The sequence below is a fragment of the Culex quinquefasciatus genome, chromosome 2 (genome assembly GCF_015732765.1).
Source record: "Culex quinquefasciatus strain JHB chromosome 2, VPISU_Cqui_1.0_pri_paternal, whole genome shotgun sequence".
Classification (NCBI taxonomy): Eukaryota; Metazoa; Arthropoda; class Insecta; order Diptera; family Culicidae; genus Culex; species Culex quinquefasciatus.
In genome coordinates, this window is record NC_051862.1 from 33304054 (window position 1) to 33322551 (window position 18498).

At 33.7% G+C, this 18498-nt stretch overlaps 2 protein-coding genes across 2 annotated transcripts in view; one reads left to right on the forward strand and one right to left on the reverse strand.

The window, feature by feature from the left end:
• LOC6051249 (long-chain fatty acid transport protein 4) overlaps nucleotides 1–18498 on the forward strand; it is a 38073-nt gene that overhangs the window by 2423 nt on the left and 17152 nt on the right. The window contains exons 2-3 of the mRNA XM_038253375.1: nucleotides 8317–8611; nucleotides 16238–16626. Of these exons, the coding sequence (XP_038109303.1) occupies nucleotides 8415–8611; nucleotides 16238–16626 (586 nt within the window). The 5' untranslated portion in view covers nucleotides 8317–8414. The remainder of the gene's footprint in view (nucleotides 1–8316; nucleotides 8612–16237; nucleotides 16627–18498) is intronic.
• Nucleotides 4991–5447, reverse strand: LOC6051248 (histone H3.3A). The gene has a single exon (XM_001867682.2). It carries the CDS (start codon nucleotides 5399–5401, stop codon nucleotides 4991–4993), a length of 411 nt encoding a protein of 136 aa, XP_001867717.2. The 5' UTR covers nucleotides 5402–5447.

Consider the following 18498-nt stretch of genomic DNA (forward strand, 5'->3'; position numbering starts at 1 on the left):
ACATGGTTGGTTCAACAGACTTCTCTGAACATCATAACTATTTTGGTTGAAAAAAAATCAGGTTTCAAATGTGAAGAAAAATGCTGTTTAAAAAATTTCATATTTTGGCTCTGTGAATTTCATATTATTGCGACCACATTTTATGAAAAACTATGAATTTTTACTTCAAAACAAACACAATTTGATACAAAAAAAAATTAGTTTGTGTATTTCGATTACAATAAGAAAATCAAAATTATGTAAACAATATTAAATTAGCGATTTTTATGAAAAGTTTGATAAGATTTCATACTATTCAATGAGTTTTGCTATATCACAGTAAAGAATGTTGTCGAAACGGTAGTTAACAGCATTTTGATTAAAAATGGATAGTTGAAAATGCTCTTCCTTTATCTACAAATATGTCTTAATAGTCAAAAATCATCAAAAATATAACCTATATAAAAAAAAAACTACAAATTACTGGTGGCCGTCTTACCCCCAGAGGAGGTGGCCGTCTTGCCCCCAAATAAATTATTTTTCTAAAAAAAATTGTAAACAGTTCATCGCATTTTTTGAACTTTTTCGAGGGACATAATCTAGGGAAAACTTCAATTTAACATGAAAAAATATTTGAAGACAGAAAAACATATTGTTATATAACAAAAATGCCTAAGTTGTAATTCATAAAAATTACATCCAGTTTCAAGTTCAAAAATTATTTGTTTATTTTGAGCTATTTTTATACTATTTCAAACTATATTTCTGGCAAAGGTGACTCCATATGCATTATTTAGCATGAGGAACAGTATTGCTGAACATTTTAGTAATATTCATTAGTATACTTATTAAAACAGTGGGGTGGCCGTCCTACCCCGCCTGGCCGTCTTACCCCCAGCTCCCCTATATTATTATGCGACGTACATTTGTTGATATTTTCAAACATATAATGACGCATTATTTTGTTTTAACTAAAATTAAATAGATTATATGAGTTTATTTAAGTTCAAGTTTCGTAATAATTATAAAAAAATTGTTTCTGTCAATGAGTCAATTTTGATGAAAGAAATTAGGCTGGTACCATGGTGTTTAGGGCAGCGAATGACCAAGAAGGTTAAAGCTACCAGATATAAATGAATTAACAACAACAACAACAACCATGGTATTTTATTGAAATTTGTTGATGTGATTTTGGTTTTTAAAATGCTTTGAAAAACTTGTAAAATTGATTGTAAACTATTCAGAATACATTGTCTAACGCTCATTATCAATCAACTAGAAACTTTAAAATCTTTTCACAATTTTGGAGCCGCCGATCGGTTAAAAGTTAAAAAAAAAACATACTTTCTTATCTATTGGTCTAAAAAAATTTAAATCTGGTTTGAATTTTTTTATTTTAAGCTTCACCCCTACTGCTTCAAATTCGATAAGATCATACGAATGATAACAACTACATTATGTTGAATATTTCGCGTTTCTGAAATTAATGGAAACATTAATGTTTAAATAAATTGGTCAAATAACATGATTTTTAGGCCGATGCAAATATTTAAAAAAGTTTTTGTCCTCGGCCCTGGCCGAGGTCAAGTGGGGGAAATAAAAATATAAAAGTTTAAATAACAAGCCATAGTCTTCTCATTTAAATGAAAAAAAAGTGATTTAAAATGCATTTTACACTAGTTCAGTTGTTTTGCAATCATTAGTTTTCAAAAAATCTGAGATCTGACAAAAACAAAAATTGTATCGAAAAAAAAGATTTTGCATCGAAAATTTTCAAAAAATCTTAAGATTTTTTAATAAACCCAAACATGCAAAAAATGATTTTAAATGAAGAAGAATGTATTTAAATTTGATTTTAGCTGGTTGCATTTGAATTTTCATTGAAATTTTGAAGTTTATTGTAAAAATATTTTTTTGCCCCCTGATTTTTCGGGCCAATTTTGAAGGAGGGGGTGACAAATTTTTTTAAAAATATTTGTACCAGCCTTATTAGAAAATCAAAAAAGGATTTAAAAAAGTTTATTTAATATCGAAAAGAAAAAAATGTTCCTCATAAACCTATTATTTTTCGCATCATGAAAATACAGTTTTTACGTTGTTTTGCTTTGGGACATTGAGCTAAAATATGGCTAAAATGCTCTATAATGGGAAAGAATTTGATGTTAGAAGTGATAGAATTTAAAAAAAAAAATTATTATAATTTGAAAATATTTTTTTTAAGAATTTTTACTTAAAAAAATATGGAGACCCAATTTAAGTCAAAACTATTAACCCTCTAAGACCCAAATCGCTTAGAGAGCGTCAAACTGGAAATTTGTCAAAACATATTTTACAATCAAATTTAAACTAGCATTGGAAGAAGAACTTTAAATTGTTTAGAAAATCTTTGGTTGGATGATTTAACTTGTTTCATGTAATTTTGCCATTTTTTTTTAAATATTTTTTTTAAGATCAACTTTCCTTATTTACTTTCTTTTTATGTAAAAATAAGTACCGTTGGTGGGGGTGACTATGGGTCAAAAAACGATACACCTCTCGTTATTTCATAAATACAAAAACAATTTAGATAACATCGAAAATCTTTTAAAGTAGATTTGTTCTTAGACAGTTTACTAGCATTTTCCCAAAATATGGTAAAATTTGATGGACTCTACCTTAAATGGCAATCGTTTGAAAATTGACCTTAGAGGGGATGACTTTGGATCAAATGAAACTAAAACGATGCTCAAATACAAAGATATGGTAAAAACAAGTCATCCAACAGTGTTTCTTGTTCGAGGGAATCGTATTGACATGCTAAAATGTTTGAAGTAGAGATTTTCAATCATTTGGGTTCTTTTATGATCAATTCCAGCAAAAAATTTAAAAAGCTGATTTTTTGAGAGGTCATTTTTGGCCAAAAACGTATCTCAACTTTAGACAGCTGCTAAAATGAATTTAGTTTCATTGAGAAGTACCTGAGAAATGGTTAAATACGTAAAAAATTACTTTGACCCAATCTCACCCCCCAGACCTAATGTCACCCCCACTGACGGTATGCAATAATTTTTGAAGAAGAAAAAATGTATAAAATAACAATAACTGAACAAGAGAAACGCATATTTAAATACTAATTATAAATTACTCGAAATGACCTATTGAACCTCATTGATTACTCAGAATGTATTGAGCACCCAAAATACCTTAAAAATAGTATTGGTAAGATTAATTGTTTGATTTTGGTTTTATAACAACACGTACGGCCGTTGCAAATATTTTTCAATGTTTACATCGATCTTCCACTTCAAAATCAGTTCAAAAAATCATGGGGCGATAAAATGTTTTTCAAAAACATCAATTTTTAAAGGAAATTCAACCAACTGAAAGCAATTTTAAATGCATTTTCCTGCATTTAAAATCATATTTAGCATGTCTGGGATCGACAATGTACAGCACGCCAAAAAGTTTATTTTCGACGAAAAAAAAATCTCTTCAACACTTCAAATTTTTAGAATAATAATGATTGCAAAACAACTGGGCCAGTGTAAACTGTTGTCATTTCAATTTTTTAATTTATTTTGCCCATCCTTCGACTTTGCCATAGTCGAGGAACATAAACTTCAAACAATTTGTCACGCTCTAGGGGGGAGGGGGGTCTGAGCAAGCGTGACATTGCATGTTATGAGTATAGGAAAAGCGTGACAAAGGGGAGAGGGGGTTGTAAATTTTGGCTGATTTTAGCGTGACGTACTTTATGGATTTAGCCCTATAATATTGTATTTTGAGATACTTTCAGTTTAAAAATATTCAAAAAAAGCCTGGAAAAATTGTGATTTCATTACTAGCTTTTTGGCGCCAAAATCTCACTGCCAGGCTCTTCCGAGAATCTGAAACCTGTACCATCTGCCCCCGACCACACTTTGCACATTGTTGACTCGCGGTGATAAACTTCAATTGACATTCGCATGCCTCAGCTGGGGAGGGAGGTTAAATGATTTATAATTATCTTAGCCCCCCCATCACAGCCCCCCCCGAAGACACACATTTCGCGTGACAGAATCAAGTTCAGAACCGCGCGTGGCATCAGAACGGTATGTCGCACACGTGTCTCCTCCACCAACAGGTACCACCTTACTTTGGCTAGGGGAGAGGGGGGTATTTTGGAATTGCTTGTAATATGTGTTTAATTTTGGAAAAAATAAGGTTTTTTTTGTCATAAATTCTCCTGCAAAAGGTCAAAATAGTTTCACAATCCTCAACCATGTAAATCAGCTGTTCCCTTCGAAACATTTACTTCAGTCACTTCTACAATACATGGTAGTGGGAGTCTATGAACGTTTGCATTTAATAAACATCAACCCGCGCTTGTACGGTTTACAATAAGACGAATCAGCAGTTGGAGTCGTGCACCAGAGAGCCGCAGGGGAAGACGGTCCAAAGTGCAAAGTACCTACTGGCCTGTCATCAATTTGCTGGATCGTTACTTCGCGCTGACTTGGCTAAGGCGTGTGTGTCTTATCAACCTGTTCAGAACTAGAATGCTGAAAGAGAGTTGATTCCATGTTTGGGAAAGTAACAAACCTATAGTCTATGTTGACCTAAATCAACTCTGTTGAGAGATAGAGAAATGGTCCAAAGTCCACGATCTGCTCAGCTGTTCGAGTTTAACAACGCTAGACTCGTTAAGAACGGATTGGATTATCAGTCTGGCAGAGATTATGACAGAACGGATTTATGGTTCGACCAACAAAGAGTGCAGATAACGTATACTCTATAGACAAAGTGAAACAGAGAAGCCTTACAGTCAACCTGCATGGCATGGCATCATCGGTAATTCTATCCAGAAGTCTGGTTGACTCATGTGCAATGCATGACCCAGAAAGAGGACAAAACCGCTGATGTGTAACAGAAAACTGGTTTGCAATGAGCTGGATGAAAACAAAGTGGTTAGGAGGCCGATGAATAACTCGATTTGAAATTATTTGAAATCATTTTATTGAAATATTATCAAATTTAGAACTCCAACCACATCTTAAGCTCGCTCTCCACGAATCCGTCTCGCCAGCTGGATATCCTTGGGCATGATCGTCACACGCTTCGCGTGGATCGCACACAAATTAGTGTCCTCAAATAGCCCCACCAGATAAGCCTCACTAGCTTCCTGCAAGGCGGCCACCGCCGCACTTTGGAAGCGCAAATCCGTCTTGAAGTCCTGCGCAATCTCACGAACCAACCGCTGGAACGGCAACTTGCGGATCAGCAACTCGGTCGACTTCTGGTAGCGACGGATCTCACGGAGAGCGACCGTTCCGGGCCGGTAACGGTGGGGCTTCTTGACGCCACCCGTCGAGGGGGCACTCTTACGGGCGGCCTTGGTGGCCAACTGCTTCCGCGGGGCCTTGCCTCCGGTGGACTTGCGAGCGGTCTGCTTGGTACGGGCCATTTCGGTGAAATTGGGTCTCGGCGGTGTAGATTGTTCACGAGATGAAGATAGCTGTAGATTGGTGATGATCCTGGTTGTAGAAGGATCTTTTATACTGAAATATCAACCAAAAAATGTCTACCTCATCATTAACTTCTACCGTTCAACATGTTTTTTAATGTTATACCTAAAGCAAATAAATTTATGACAAAATTTCAAATTAATAGGTATAGGTAAAACTAAAATATATCTTAAAATGTTGTCTTGAGAATAAAAGTTTTAGTATATTACCTGCTTAAAATTGCATTTATTTCGTTCTGAGGACATGGCAGATTTTGTATGTGATCGAATTATGAATACATAAAATAATTATTAAAATAATAATGTTTATCAATCTTAAATCAATTAACACCAATCAAAATCAAGCAGTTGCTTTTATGGTAATAAATGAATAATACTAAGTTTTGTTTGAATACAATTATAGTTTCAAAATATTTTAATGCCAATTTTTTACATTGATTACTACTGAACTCAACAGAATTAAATCATTTATTTTTATTGGTAAATTTTATTGATTTTTTTATATTCATTTTTTTTTATATTTAATTGATAACTGAAAAAAAAGATTCATTGCCAACAATTAATAAACTGCAATATACATAATATTTTTTTTTTAATTTAAATTTTATTTCAAGGTTGTGTCCTCCACCCTTCAAAAATTCCCCAACATATCAAAGATCAGAATTGCTGGAAATAAATTTTTGTATTTAAAATTTGAACGATGGAATGTTAACTATTCTAAATACAATATTCAACAATAATTTTATTACTATTGATCAGGGATGCCACATGATTTTTTAAAATGTCTGTGAAAAAGTCTGTGTATGTCTGTGTCTTTGTCTTAAATTCAAATAAATCAATTTACAGTCATAGAAATCTATCAAAAATTGTGTTTTTAAGCATTTGAAGACTAAAAAAATAAGTTTCGATTGATATTTTAACAAAATAACAATTTAATGAAGTTTTTAAAAAGTCTGTGCACCTCAAAAAATGTCTGACACGAGCTCAAATGTCTGTGAAACACAGACAAATCTGTGTATCTGGCATCCCTGCTATTGATCCAGTAGGACACTTTTAGATACTTTGCTCGTTTGGAATTTTGGAACACAGACAAAAAACAGAAAAACAAAACCTCAGGATAAAAAAAAATCATAGATGGATTGATATTTTGCAAATTTTCAATAGACGCTTAACTGTACATTTTCAGTTGTAGCATAACTGTAATAATGTATAAAACATTTTTTGAAACTATTTGTTAATTTTTTTTGAAAGCTAGGCTTTTGAGATTGAATAATGGCAATACTCTCTCCGCCTAAGTCAGTGGTTCTCAACCTTTTTCCTCAATTCTTCTTGCCTAATTTTCATAAATATCCCTCCATGTTGAATTTCTTAATTTGTCAAAAGTATCCAAAATTTCATAGCAAAAAAAAAAAACAAAATATTACCTTTTGCAATTCCACCCGAAAATACTTACTTTTCCTGTCATTCTCGAGCGACGAAACGGCGTACATTTCACTACCAAAAATAACAGAATGGAACTTCAATACTTTTTGATGCCTTCTAAAAGTAAAGCTTTTAAGCACTGAAATGAAATGAACTTTTCAGCACCAGTATCGAAAAGTATTTTTTTTTTCAATATTTTTTGTTTTGAATGGTGAATTTACACAACAGATGGATGGATGTTCCACAAAAAATCCATTCAAAAAACGTTTTTAGGAATTGCAAAAAATATTTTAAGAAATTCGTTTCAAAACTTGATTCTTTCAGCATTCGTCGTATTGATCCAACTCGGTAAATGTACGACTCGTGTTGAATGTTTTTTCTTTTTGAAACTTGTTGCATAAACTTCTTTTTTGTTGTTGTTTTGTTGCATAAACTTCTATTGTGGTTTGTGATTTTTGCATGAAAGAAAAATTTTGAAATTTTGAATTAAAAAACTGTACTTTACAGTTCATAATAACAGTAGTGATAGTTACTTTCAATGTTTTTTGAAGATACATTCAAGTATAAAAGAATGCAGCTTTTTTTTATTTCTTGTAATACATGACCCAAAATTCAAAATTTAAAAAACCAGCCTATAATTTTCGTATGGTCATAAAAATCATTTTCCCATCATTTATTTAAAACAATATTTTTTTTCAAAATTCTGGCCTGAAAGAGTTAAATGTCTGCAGTCTAATAAGTTGAATACATACTCATAGAATTATTAAAAAAAACAAAATATGGAAAAAAACAACTTTTCTTTTCATAATGTTAATAAATGTTTCTGTTTTAAAGAATGCATAATACTAACAGAAATTTATATAAATAATATTAGCATTTTAGGACACCCTTGATGAGTGTGTAGTATGAAGGCATGAAGGGTCCTTGCCTAAGCTATCCTTTTGGGAAGTGGAGGAATGTTAGTACACACCTATCTAAAATTGAAATAAATGATATTATAAAATAAATAAATTTCATCCTATCGAAATTGCAAAATTTCATTAATTAAACTCAACTTATACTCAAACTCAAACAAAAACACTAACTTTTTAAGTTCGGACGAATGAAAAATCTCGCGAAATTTCGATAGCCCAATTAGACAATTGCTTTTTTTAAGTTGATTTATTCCTTACGTAAGGTTGAAAAAAATGTGAAAAATCGAAAATAACAATTTGAAACCCATTTATTTATTAAAGAACAAAACATCTTCCAATAATTTTAAAATCTAAAAACACAAAAAAATTTTATTATCTTTTTCAAATATTTTTGAATAATCATTGCGTTTTATTTTTCAGTTTTCCATAGAAAGTGGCAAACTTGACAAACTTATGTCAATTTCCTCTATTTTTTCTAAGGTTCATTATTGATTTCTAAACTCAATTTCTTTATTTCAGATTGTCCCTCACCCAAATCTGGGCGTGACGAAGCCTGTTTTTTCGTCCACACATCGTTAATTCAAAACCACACTGGAGCTTTAAAACCTGCCCCCGAAATGATAGTGGAACTTAGTTTGAAGCAAAAAACGGCCACACTGGCGTGCATCACTGCCGCCGCGTGTGGCCTGTCCCTCGCGATCGGTCCCCGGATGCTTCCCCAGACGCTGCTGACCGCCGTCACGCTGTACCTGCTGAGCGGGGAACGGCCCACGTTGCTGTTTGCCACCGTCAGGACACTCCCGCGGGACATCAAGTGAGTATGGTTTGGGGGGTTGCATAAGTTGAGGCGACTTTTTTTTCTCTAGAGAAGGAGCAAGGACGAGATGGTTTGTTCTTAATAAATTCAGATTGCCGAATGACTTCTTCAAGCTCGTCTTGATTTGAAACGACTTGTTTAAGGTTGATTGCAAAATTGCATAATGACGTTCGAACCGATCTTGTTCACTGCTGAATTACTTCAAAGAACCTTCCAGTTGAAGTGCATAAATGGGCATTATTACACCTTAAACTATCACTCTAGGGTGGTTCTTGATTTTTTTTTGTGATTTAATATAAGAAACTAATGTGTTCTTTTATTGGATCCTTGAACATTATTTTGACCTTATGATAAAAATGATATATTTATAATGTTACAATACAGGTTTCAGAACATTGACCACCCTAACGCATACAAACTGATATAGTTTGTGGTTTGTGGTTGCGTCTGTGTGGCCGGTGTCTGATGTTATGATCGCTCTGAATGAGAGACAATTGCGAGTCACACACACACACACAAACACGCTTTATCATCAAACAGCATATCACACCATGTGTGACACCCGATTTTGATCTCGTGTTACCGGTGCAGACTTTGGACTTACCGTACCCTTCCATTCATCGCGGTGACATTCCCCGCGGAGTTTTTTGAATCGCGGGTGGTGTCAGTAATTTTGTTGCTTATTTGACAACAATTTTGTGTTTTTTTCAAAACGTAAAAACAATAGTTTTAGTTTAGAAATCCATGAATATTCTGAAACTTTTCCCTAGAAAGGGATGCAAATTCAAGAAATAAATTGCCCTGGAGCAACTCAGTCTGTGATGGCCAAATCATCCCACTTTTGAAAAAGATTCCAAAATACAAACACTACTCCATCTATGTTCATCATATTCACAAAAAAAAAAAAACAAACACACACATCCGACTGTGATGCTGCGTGATCATCATCTTCATCGTTGTGATCGCATCTCGCGCTCGTTCGGCAGTGTAGAGTAGATCTCGTTTCCGCTTTTGTTGTTGTTGGTGTATTGCATGCAGTGTGATAGATCCACAAATGGCATGACAAATAAACATAACTGTTTTGAACTTGAACTTTCCGCGTGCATGCAATATGAGTTCATCAGGTGACTTGGGCATCTTTGAGAAGTGGGCGTTGTTAATTTCACAGGTGGTTTCAATTTGATTTCAAATATTTAATTTAATTTTTTTTGAAGATTTTTGAGAAGTTTTTAAAAGTAATTTGATCAAATTTCCATGACTTAAGTATTCGTATGCTTTTCACAATACAGTCGACTCTCCGGTTGTCAATGTTGAAGGGACCATCGAAGAAGAGAATGATCAGTTCACAGAATGATGCAAAATGAAGACTCAATTGAAAATGTGTTTTTCGCTGTACTTTTTCATGGGAGAGAATCATGGCAACGTTTAGCAAACAAAAACAAACAAATGTCAAACACCCTTCAAAGGCTCGCAAGGCTTCGCAAAGCAAGCCAGTCGTCTATGCAAGCCAAGGGAAGTTTAAGTTAGACAAAGGTAAATAAATATTTTCCAAATTTTTCGGCTTGTAATTACAATATATCGAAGAAAGCAGATATCAAGAAATGAAGAGTGTCGGAGTATGTAGTTTGAAGAACTGAGTATGTAGTTTGAAGAACTGAAGAAGTGCGTTAGATTAATTTAAATTAGATTTAGCAGCATCGGAAGTATTCAAGTTCTAAAATTTAATTTTGAATAAAAAATGAAAATCCTTATAATTTTCTTTAAAGTGAGATAAAACAATATTCTACTAGTAGGAAAAGGAGTCATAAATCGTACAAAAATTTTAAATTTGTTTAATTTCAATGAAACCGTTGTATCTGCACTCTTTTTTGTTCAAGATAGATAACACTTCAAAACCTACCTGTTTATGAAAAATTTCAAATAGTTTATGTCGCCGCTGAACGGGGATAAAATCGGTCCGGAAAATCAGGGGGCAAAAAAAGAAGTCTAATCAACCTAAAATAAATGATTGAAATGCATTTTCCAGCGTTTCAAACCATATTTTACATCGATCAAATAGTTTTTTTTGTAAAGTTCCGTTGAATAGAACAGTAAAAAGTTTTTTCGGCGAATTAAAAAAAACTTCAATACTAAGATATTTTGAAATCTACTGATTGCGAAACAACTGGGCAGGTTTAAAATGCTTTTCAAATCACTTTTTGCCTTCCTCACGATACTGATGAAAGGCTATAAAATCACTCGAAAAATGAACTTCCCAATTAGACCTCCTAGACCCACCTTCATGTATACCTATCGACTCAGAATCAAATTCTGAGCAAATGTCTGTGTGTGTGGTGGGATGTTGATCAAAAAATTGTCACTCGATTATCTCGACATTGGCTGAACCGGTTTTGTCCGTTTTGGCGTCATTCGATCCGTCTTGAAGTCCCATAAGTCGCTATTAAAAATTATGCAGTTTAGTTAAGTACTTCAAAAGTTATGCTAAAATAACAATTTTAGCAAAAGTGAGGAAGATTGTAAAAAGGGTGGTTTTTGTAAGAAAACCCGTCATGCTATACATTTTTAGAAAGGTATTTAAAAGACCTTTCTAACGCGTCCAAAACATTGAAGATCTGACTACCCTATCAAAAGTTATAAGCACTTAAGAGCGAGTCCACGAGCAAAGCATACCCATCTCGCATCGACCTCACCAATCTGCCTGAAATTTTCAGGGGTTGTTTGTACATATAAAACTAGCATCCGGCCAAAATATGAGCACTCTAGGTCAACGGGAAGTGGGGCAAATCGGGACACAGAGTTTGAAGGTTCAAAAACGTAAAAAATCTTAAAAAGGCTATAACTTGGACAAAATTCTATTTAATTTCAAAATTCAAAATGCATCTGAAAGGGCTTTAAAAATGCAACAAAATGCAGGATAGAACATCCAAATTGGTTAATTCTAAAGGGAGTTATTGGCATTTTGGTGAAAAAATAGCATAATTTTCAAACTCAAATAAAAAAGTGTTCCATCCAGATATCAACTCGGATCGACCTGCAGCTTGTAGGGGACATCTGGAACTACCATCTGAGACTGAGACCGGGTTGGGTAAGGCAGTTTTACATATCAAATAGACACTTTTACTTTTAGTGAATTTTTTGGTAGTAAATTTTTGCTCGGAGGACCCCTTAGATCCCATTTTCTAGTGATAATTTTATCATAATCGTGTTCCTGAGACAATTTCACATTAGAAACATGCATAAAAATGTTTTTTTTCATCCATTTTAACCCTTTAAAAAATGAAAGTTTAAAAAAAACTTTGATTCACATTTATTGAAAATCAAGTTCGTTTCCAAGGATACTAGATGACACCAAAAAAAGCAGCTTCTTAATTTTATTTATCTTTCATTTTTTAAAGGGTTAAAATGGATGATAATATACATTTTTAAGTATGTTTCTATTGTGAAATTGTCTCAGGAACACGAATATGATAAAATTATCACCATAAAATGGGATCTAAGGGGTCCCCCGAGCAAAAAATTACAACCAAAAACTTCACTAAAAGTAAAAGTGTCTATTCAATATGTTAAACTGCCTTACCCAACCCGGTCTCAGTCTCAGATGGTAGTTCCAGATGTGTTCCCCTACAAGCTGCAGGTCGATCCGAGTTGATATCTGGATGGAACACTTTTTTATTTGAGTTTGAAAATTATGCTATGTTTTCACTAAAATGCCAATAACTCCCTTTAGAATTAACCAATTTGGATGTTCTATCCTGCATTTTGTTGCATTTTTAAAGCCCTTTCAGATGCATTTTGAATTTTGAAATTAAATAGAATTTTGTCCAAGTTATAGCCTTTTTAAGATTTTTTACGTTTTTGAACCTTCAAACTTTGTGTCCCGATTTGCCCCACTTCCCGTTGACCTAGAGTGCTCATATTTTGGCCGGATGCTAGTTTTATATTTACAAACAACCCCTGAAAATTTCAGGCAGATTGGTGAGGTCCAAACGACGTCCCATACAAAGGGGTATGCCCTGTTCGTGGACTCGCTCTTAAGTGTTATTTACGCATTTTTTGCATTTTGGTTAGCACCCTTTAAATGTGAGGAAGGCGCCAATCACCTAAGGGTGGATTAAGTAACGTTTTTTTCATTGAAATGTCAATACAATGGCTTGCAATTGGCACTGGCATTGGAACAGGCATTTTTTTAAATAATTTTCACTGTTTTCAAGTTGAGTGCATTTAGGTCAACTAATGATTTATCCATTCTTTGATCCTGAATATACGAAACAGATATTTTGTTGAAAAATCTATCGTTTTGAAACAGATTAAAAAAGTGTGAATGTGATTGAAAACAGTTAATTTCGTCAAAAACTTCATCGAATGAGTTATGAAACTGTAAAGACAGCAAAAACATTTTTTATGAGCTGACTCCAATTTTTTTTTTTGCACCACCTATCTCATGACATTTGAGTTACGAATTGAGTACCTAACATCTGATTCCGTTTGTCGAAAGTTTATAAAAGTAATATTGAAATTGGTGGAATAATCGTGGAATAATTTCTTTGCAACGATTTATAGGGGGGAGACTTGATCCCCTTTTTTGTAGCGCACATAACTCTGTCAATTTCTCACAAAACTATGAACTCTTTGCGTGAATTGAAAGCTTAAACATTCAACTATGTTTGGCTGATAAGGGTATTTCATCAGATAAACTCTTCGAATCATGCCAAGCGTTTTGAAAAAATATTTTAAACCAACATTTTCAAAATGTTGGGGGTAATTTGATCCCCCTTTCAACATTTTGAAGAAATCTTAAGCAAAATGTTGCTTATTCATCCAAACTTTTAATTTTCTATAAGTTAAAGCAATTTCACAATAAACCTGTGCATTTGCTTTCAAAATATAACAAGTTTAGCATGCAAAATATTTAAGAACTTAAAATTTTCTTTTTTGAACCAAAATTGAGCATGTTTACAAAAGCTGGTAATTTTTGCTTACAAAACTTTTTAAAATGATTCAAACTGCAGTAAGTTATGTACAACTATACTAAAGGAACCTATGTCAAAAAACCCAGCCCAATTATTTGATTTTGAGGCTGATTCCAGTGAATGTAAAAATGCAGGGATTAAGTCTCCCTAAACGCACTTTTTTAAACAATTGATTGTAAAAAAAGTTTGATGATAAATTTAACGTCAAATTCGTAAGGGTTTTGGAGTTGTTATGTTTATCAAACAATTCATGTATAAAACATATTTTTTTGAATAATTTTTGAGTGTTTTCTATACTTATCAAAACAAAGAAAAAAGATCTCTTGGAAGTTTTTTGCACCACTTTTCAGAAAAATGTGTGTAACATTTTTTAATTTTTTTCTTTGTTTTCTACAATGAGTTTTAGTCAATTTCGCGCAACTTTCTAAAACAAAGCTAATTGTTTTACCCACATGCTGACGAGATACAGGCTTGGGATCAAGTCTCCCCACTCTCCCCTATTTTAAAATTTTCCATTTATCCAAGTATAAATCGCCTGTCTTTTAATTATTTCTACAGAAAAAAAGTGAAAATATAAGTGAATTAAGTGTTCAACAACGATTGTCTTCAGTCACAAAATTATGAAACATCCATCAACCTAGACCACGCGGAGTATTTTTTTACAAAAATATTGTACAGCCTAATCTGTTGGTTGAGATATGAAAATTGCAATTTTTTGGCTATATATATATATGTTTTTAATTTGACCAAGTAAGCAAAACTGTTGGAAAAAATTAATATTCTGTTCTACAGGATTGAAATGGCGAAAATGTCAAAAAAAAAAAAAAAAAAACTGCAATTTAAAAAAAACTGCAGCTGTTACATGTATTTTACAGTTTAATTATTTGAAATAACGCCATTTATTTTTTTAAAATAAACATTTTTTGCACATTTGGCCCGCAAACTTAAATAAACTTCAAATTTGGCCCTCCACTCTAAAACTTAGAGCACCCCTGATTTAGGGCATGATGCATTTATTGGGAAATATTTCTACTCCCTGATTTTTCGGCGAGATAATGTTTGAAAAGTATTTGCGTAATTTTGTTGACAGTACTTAAGGGGATCAATTAAAAATTGTACCGTTAGTTCTCGTAGTTTAGAAGATACGGCTTAACTAGTGAAGTTCTAGTTTCTCGTTTTCGTCATTTTCCCGTTTCTGCGCGCGGCGTGCCGATGAATCCATGGACTGCAGTTTTTATTAACAGAAATCATTTCTTAAAATCCTGTTAGGGACCTTCCATAAACCACGTGGACACTCTGGGGGGGGGGGGACCTTTTCAAATGTTAGGCTGTACTTAAACTAGTTTTCTTTAAAGGCCAATTAATACCCTTTCATTTGCGTCCATGACAGCTAAAATCTGTAAAATGGCGCGAAGTTATGATTTTTCGAAAAAGTGATTTTTGCAAAAAATTACGAAATTGGAAATATTTGGGACTACCCTAGCACGGTGTTGGTTACCCTAACGGCCAAATGAAAAACATACTGGTCCAATTATTTCTGCCAATGATTTCGGTTTATTCGCTTTTCAAATGGAAATGATGTATGACAAAGAACATTGCCAATGTTCGTTTACGAATAATTTCATAACCCTGAATTGTGGCCAAATCTGTAAAAGTGCCATGATAAGTATAAAAATCCACTAAGTTTGTATATGCCAAAACACTAAATATTAGATCATTAGTGCGCTGACCACGGGGACGCGCTGTCTTGTTTTTGCATGTTCATTTTCATTTCTTTAGTGTCGCTGTTTGTGTGCTTGGGTGCGTGGTTATTATATATAGGTGAAGGGATTTTATTAAATGATCATTATATTGCATTATTATATTTAATTGATTATATAACCAAACTATATTTTACACTTAACACATTATACAAAACACATATGAAACTGTAAACAGGAGCGTTTGGTACGGTATGTCCACGCATCTTTCCACCCCTGTAGATTCTGTGAAATGTGCTCCGTTCACAGAATCTGTCTCTGTGGTTAATGCAACGCAGTAGGCCTGGCCGCTTTAATTTATGCAATACATTTTCGGGGTTACTCAAGTGTACTGCAATAATTGATATTGACAAGAAAGAACTTGGGGCGTAATCTAACCCCAAGTTCTTCCAGGATGCTTTCTTCGGACTGGCTGCGCTTGTGTTCGATTAGATTAGATTAGATTAGATATGCCAAAACACTAAATATTAAACAAAGTTAGTTAATATAAAATATGAAAAGAACTGTTTTTGGAGGAAAAAACCTTTTCTTTAATCACTACCTGATAACGAGAAAAAAAAAACATGTTGAAAAAACTATTTTGGCAGTAATGGACTAAGTCAATATTCGATAGAAATAAAAAGTAGAGTTCTTATCTCAATCAAACAGCATCATTCCCTACAAAACAATCGCTCCTTCACAACGCATCTTGTTCGTTCTCCGCTATCAGAAGCTCTACAGTGATAACGCAGCCCACCTTCATGCCATTATGCAACAACATGCCAAGATCCAATTTTCGTCAGCCATCAACACGGCCTCTCTCCGTCTAATAATAACCGCAAGCTGTCGTGGCCCGTGTCATTCCCACTAATTAAAAATCGTTCTTCTTCTGGTTCTTCCCCTTCCCTTTGCAGTGCCGCCTGGGTCTTTCTCCGTCTCAGCCTGGTCCTGCACCGGTACGAGAAGCGCAAGATGACCGTTGTGCGGCGGTTCGAGGAGGTGGCCGCGCGCAACCCGTCCAAAGTGGCCCTGCTGATGGACGACCAGCGGTTCACCTTTGACGAGGTTCGTCGCCTGTCCGATCGCGTTGCGTGCCACTTCCGGTCCAAGGGCTTCTCCCGCGGGGACACCGTCGCGCTGCTGATGGAAACCCGGTGCGAGTACCCGTGCGTGTGGCTGGGCCTCGCCAAACTGGGCGTCGTGACGGCCCTCATCAACACGAACCTCCGCCGGGAGACGCTCCGGCACTCGATTGCGGTGGCCAATTCGAAAGCCATCATCGTCAGCGAGGAGCTGGCCGGCGGTAAGCACTTCTTGTTCAAGATTTCGAAATTGCACGCGGAATAGGGAGGAGGAAGCGGAGGGGGGGGGGGCTCTGCAAATGGAATCTGTCAATCAGCCGGCTCTCATCCTTTTGAGACGTTTGGCAGAGTGGCCCAGAGAAAGAGAGATAGAGGTCCTTCGGTACCGTGAGGTGGGGTTGAGTTAGCAATACTCTGGTTTTAATTTTTAAAAGTTGTTTAAGTTAATCAGGCTTCACAAGATATGTTTTGATGAATACAGCTTATATGTTTTATATTCATTCAACAATTGTATTGTTTTAATTACTGAACATAATTTATTCCTGTGCTCAAAGAAGCCATTTTGCCTTCATTAAAGTATCCATACAAACGTGGGGCTGATCAAATAATGGTTCTATGAAAATATTTCATGATCTGTCTATTCAAAAGGGATTGCTAATATTGTTCTGTTTTTTTTTTTAATAAAAAATGTTATGGCTTGTGAACAGTTATATCAGAAATACTGTTCTGAAAAGAACGAGTTTGCAAACTTTATTCCTTTGATTTTTTTAAAAATATTTCTGTTGCACAAAAGATTACAACTTTTAAGCAAACGACCTTTTTCCAAAATTTTATAAATTAATAGAAAAATACGCTAGTAAGAGCTGAGTTTTCTTTGCGAATTCGCAAATTTTTACGCGCTTTTAAAATTTTATTTTTTTTGTTTTGGACAAAATTTTGTCTAGGCATTTCCTACATCATAATTAGAGATTTTCTGATCAATTTGGTGTCTTCGGCAAAGTTGTAAGTTATGATTAGGTCTTTTCGAAAAAATAGAGTGCATGAAAAAAAAGTTTTTTTAATTCATTTCGTTATCACTTAAAATTGAATTTACGAAATACGTTTTTTTTTTAATTTTAGATTTTTTTATTATTTGTTTCAGGTTTAAGGTTTTTAGGAGATATATTTAAAAAAATAGTTTCTTCTCGTTTTTATTTCTTTTAGTTCTGTTTGCATTTAAAAATACTTTTTGAACGAAAAGCACATCCGAAAAAAATATTTCTGAAAAGCTTTTAAAAAATATTTTAAACATAGGCTGTGTCTCAGGAACTCATTGTCCAACTTTCGATGTTCCAGAGAAAAACGTATTGGAAATTTTCGAAGCTTTTCAAAAATAATTTATTTAGATGTGCTTTTAAGCTCAAAAAACCTAAAAAATAAATCCACTGATAGGATATTTTGAAACATATTTTTTAATAATAAATCAAAACATTTCACTTGAACCCAATTTATATTTATTGTTTTTACTTACAGTAACTTTTTTATTTGAATATGTTGAAAACTGTTTATTTCAATTTAGTATCGAAAAATGAATCTTATTTGGTACCATTATTTTGAAATAAACGTATTCATCAATTTAAAAAAACCATCACATGCAACATAAATAATGCTTAGATTTGTCATTATAAATAAAAGTCGTAATTTTAAAAGAACTTTTCTCCTTATTTATCAATATCTCCAATTTTGGACATTGAAAATTGGATTGATATTTTTAAAGCAAGTTCAACCACAAAAATGTAATCGACCATGACAAAAATCTACCAAAATGTGACCAAATGTTGACAAGAATTTTTAAGAATTTTAAAGCGTCAAAATCTGTAAGTATCTGTAATTTGAAAAAAATATCAAGCTGCCTTGAAGAAAAATATTAACAGAAGCTTATAAAAAGGATTTTTTAATCAATTTGATTCAGAGAGTTTATAAAACAATGTTGAATTTATAATTGTTAAAGCTTATGGAAAATTAAAAAAAAAAAAACTTTTTGGTTATGAAATGTAGAAATAACACAAAATGCAGTTATATATGTGAATTGCAATCTTTCAAACTAGACATCT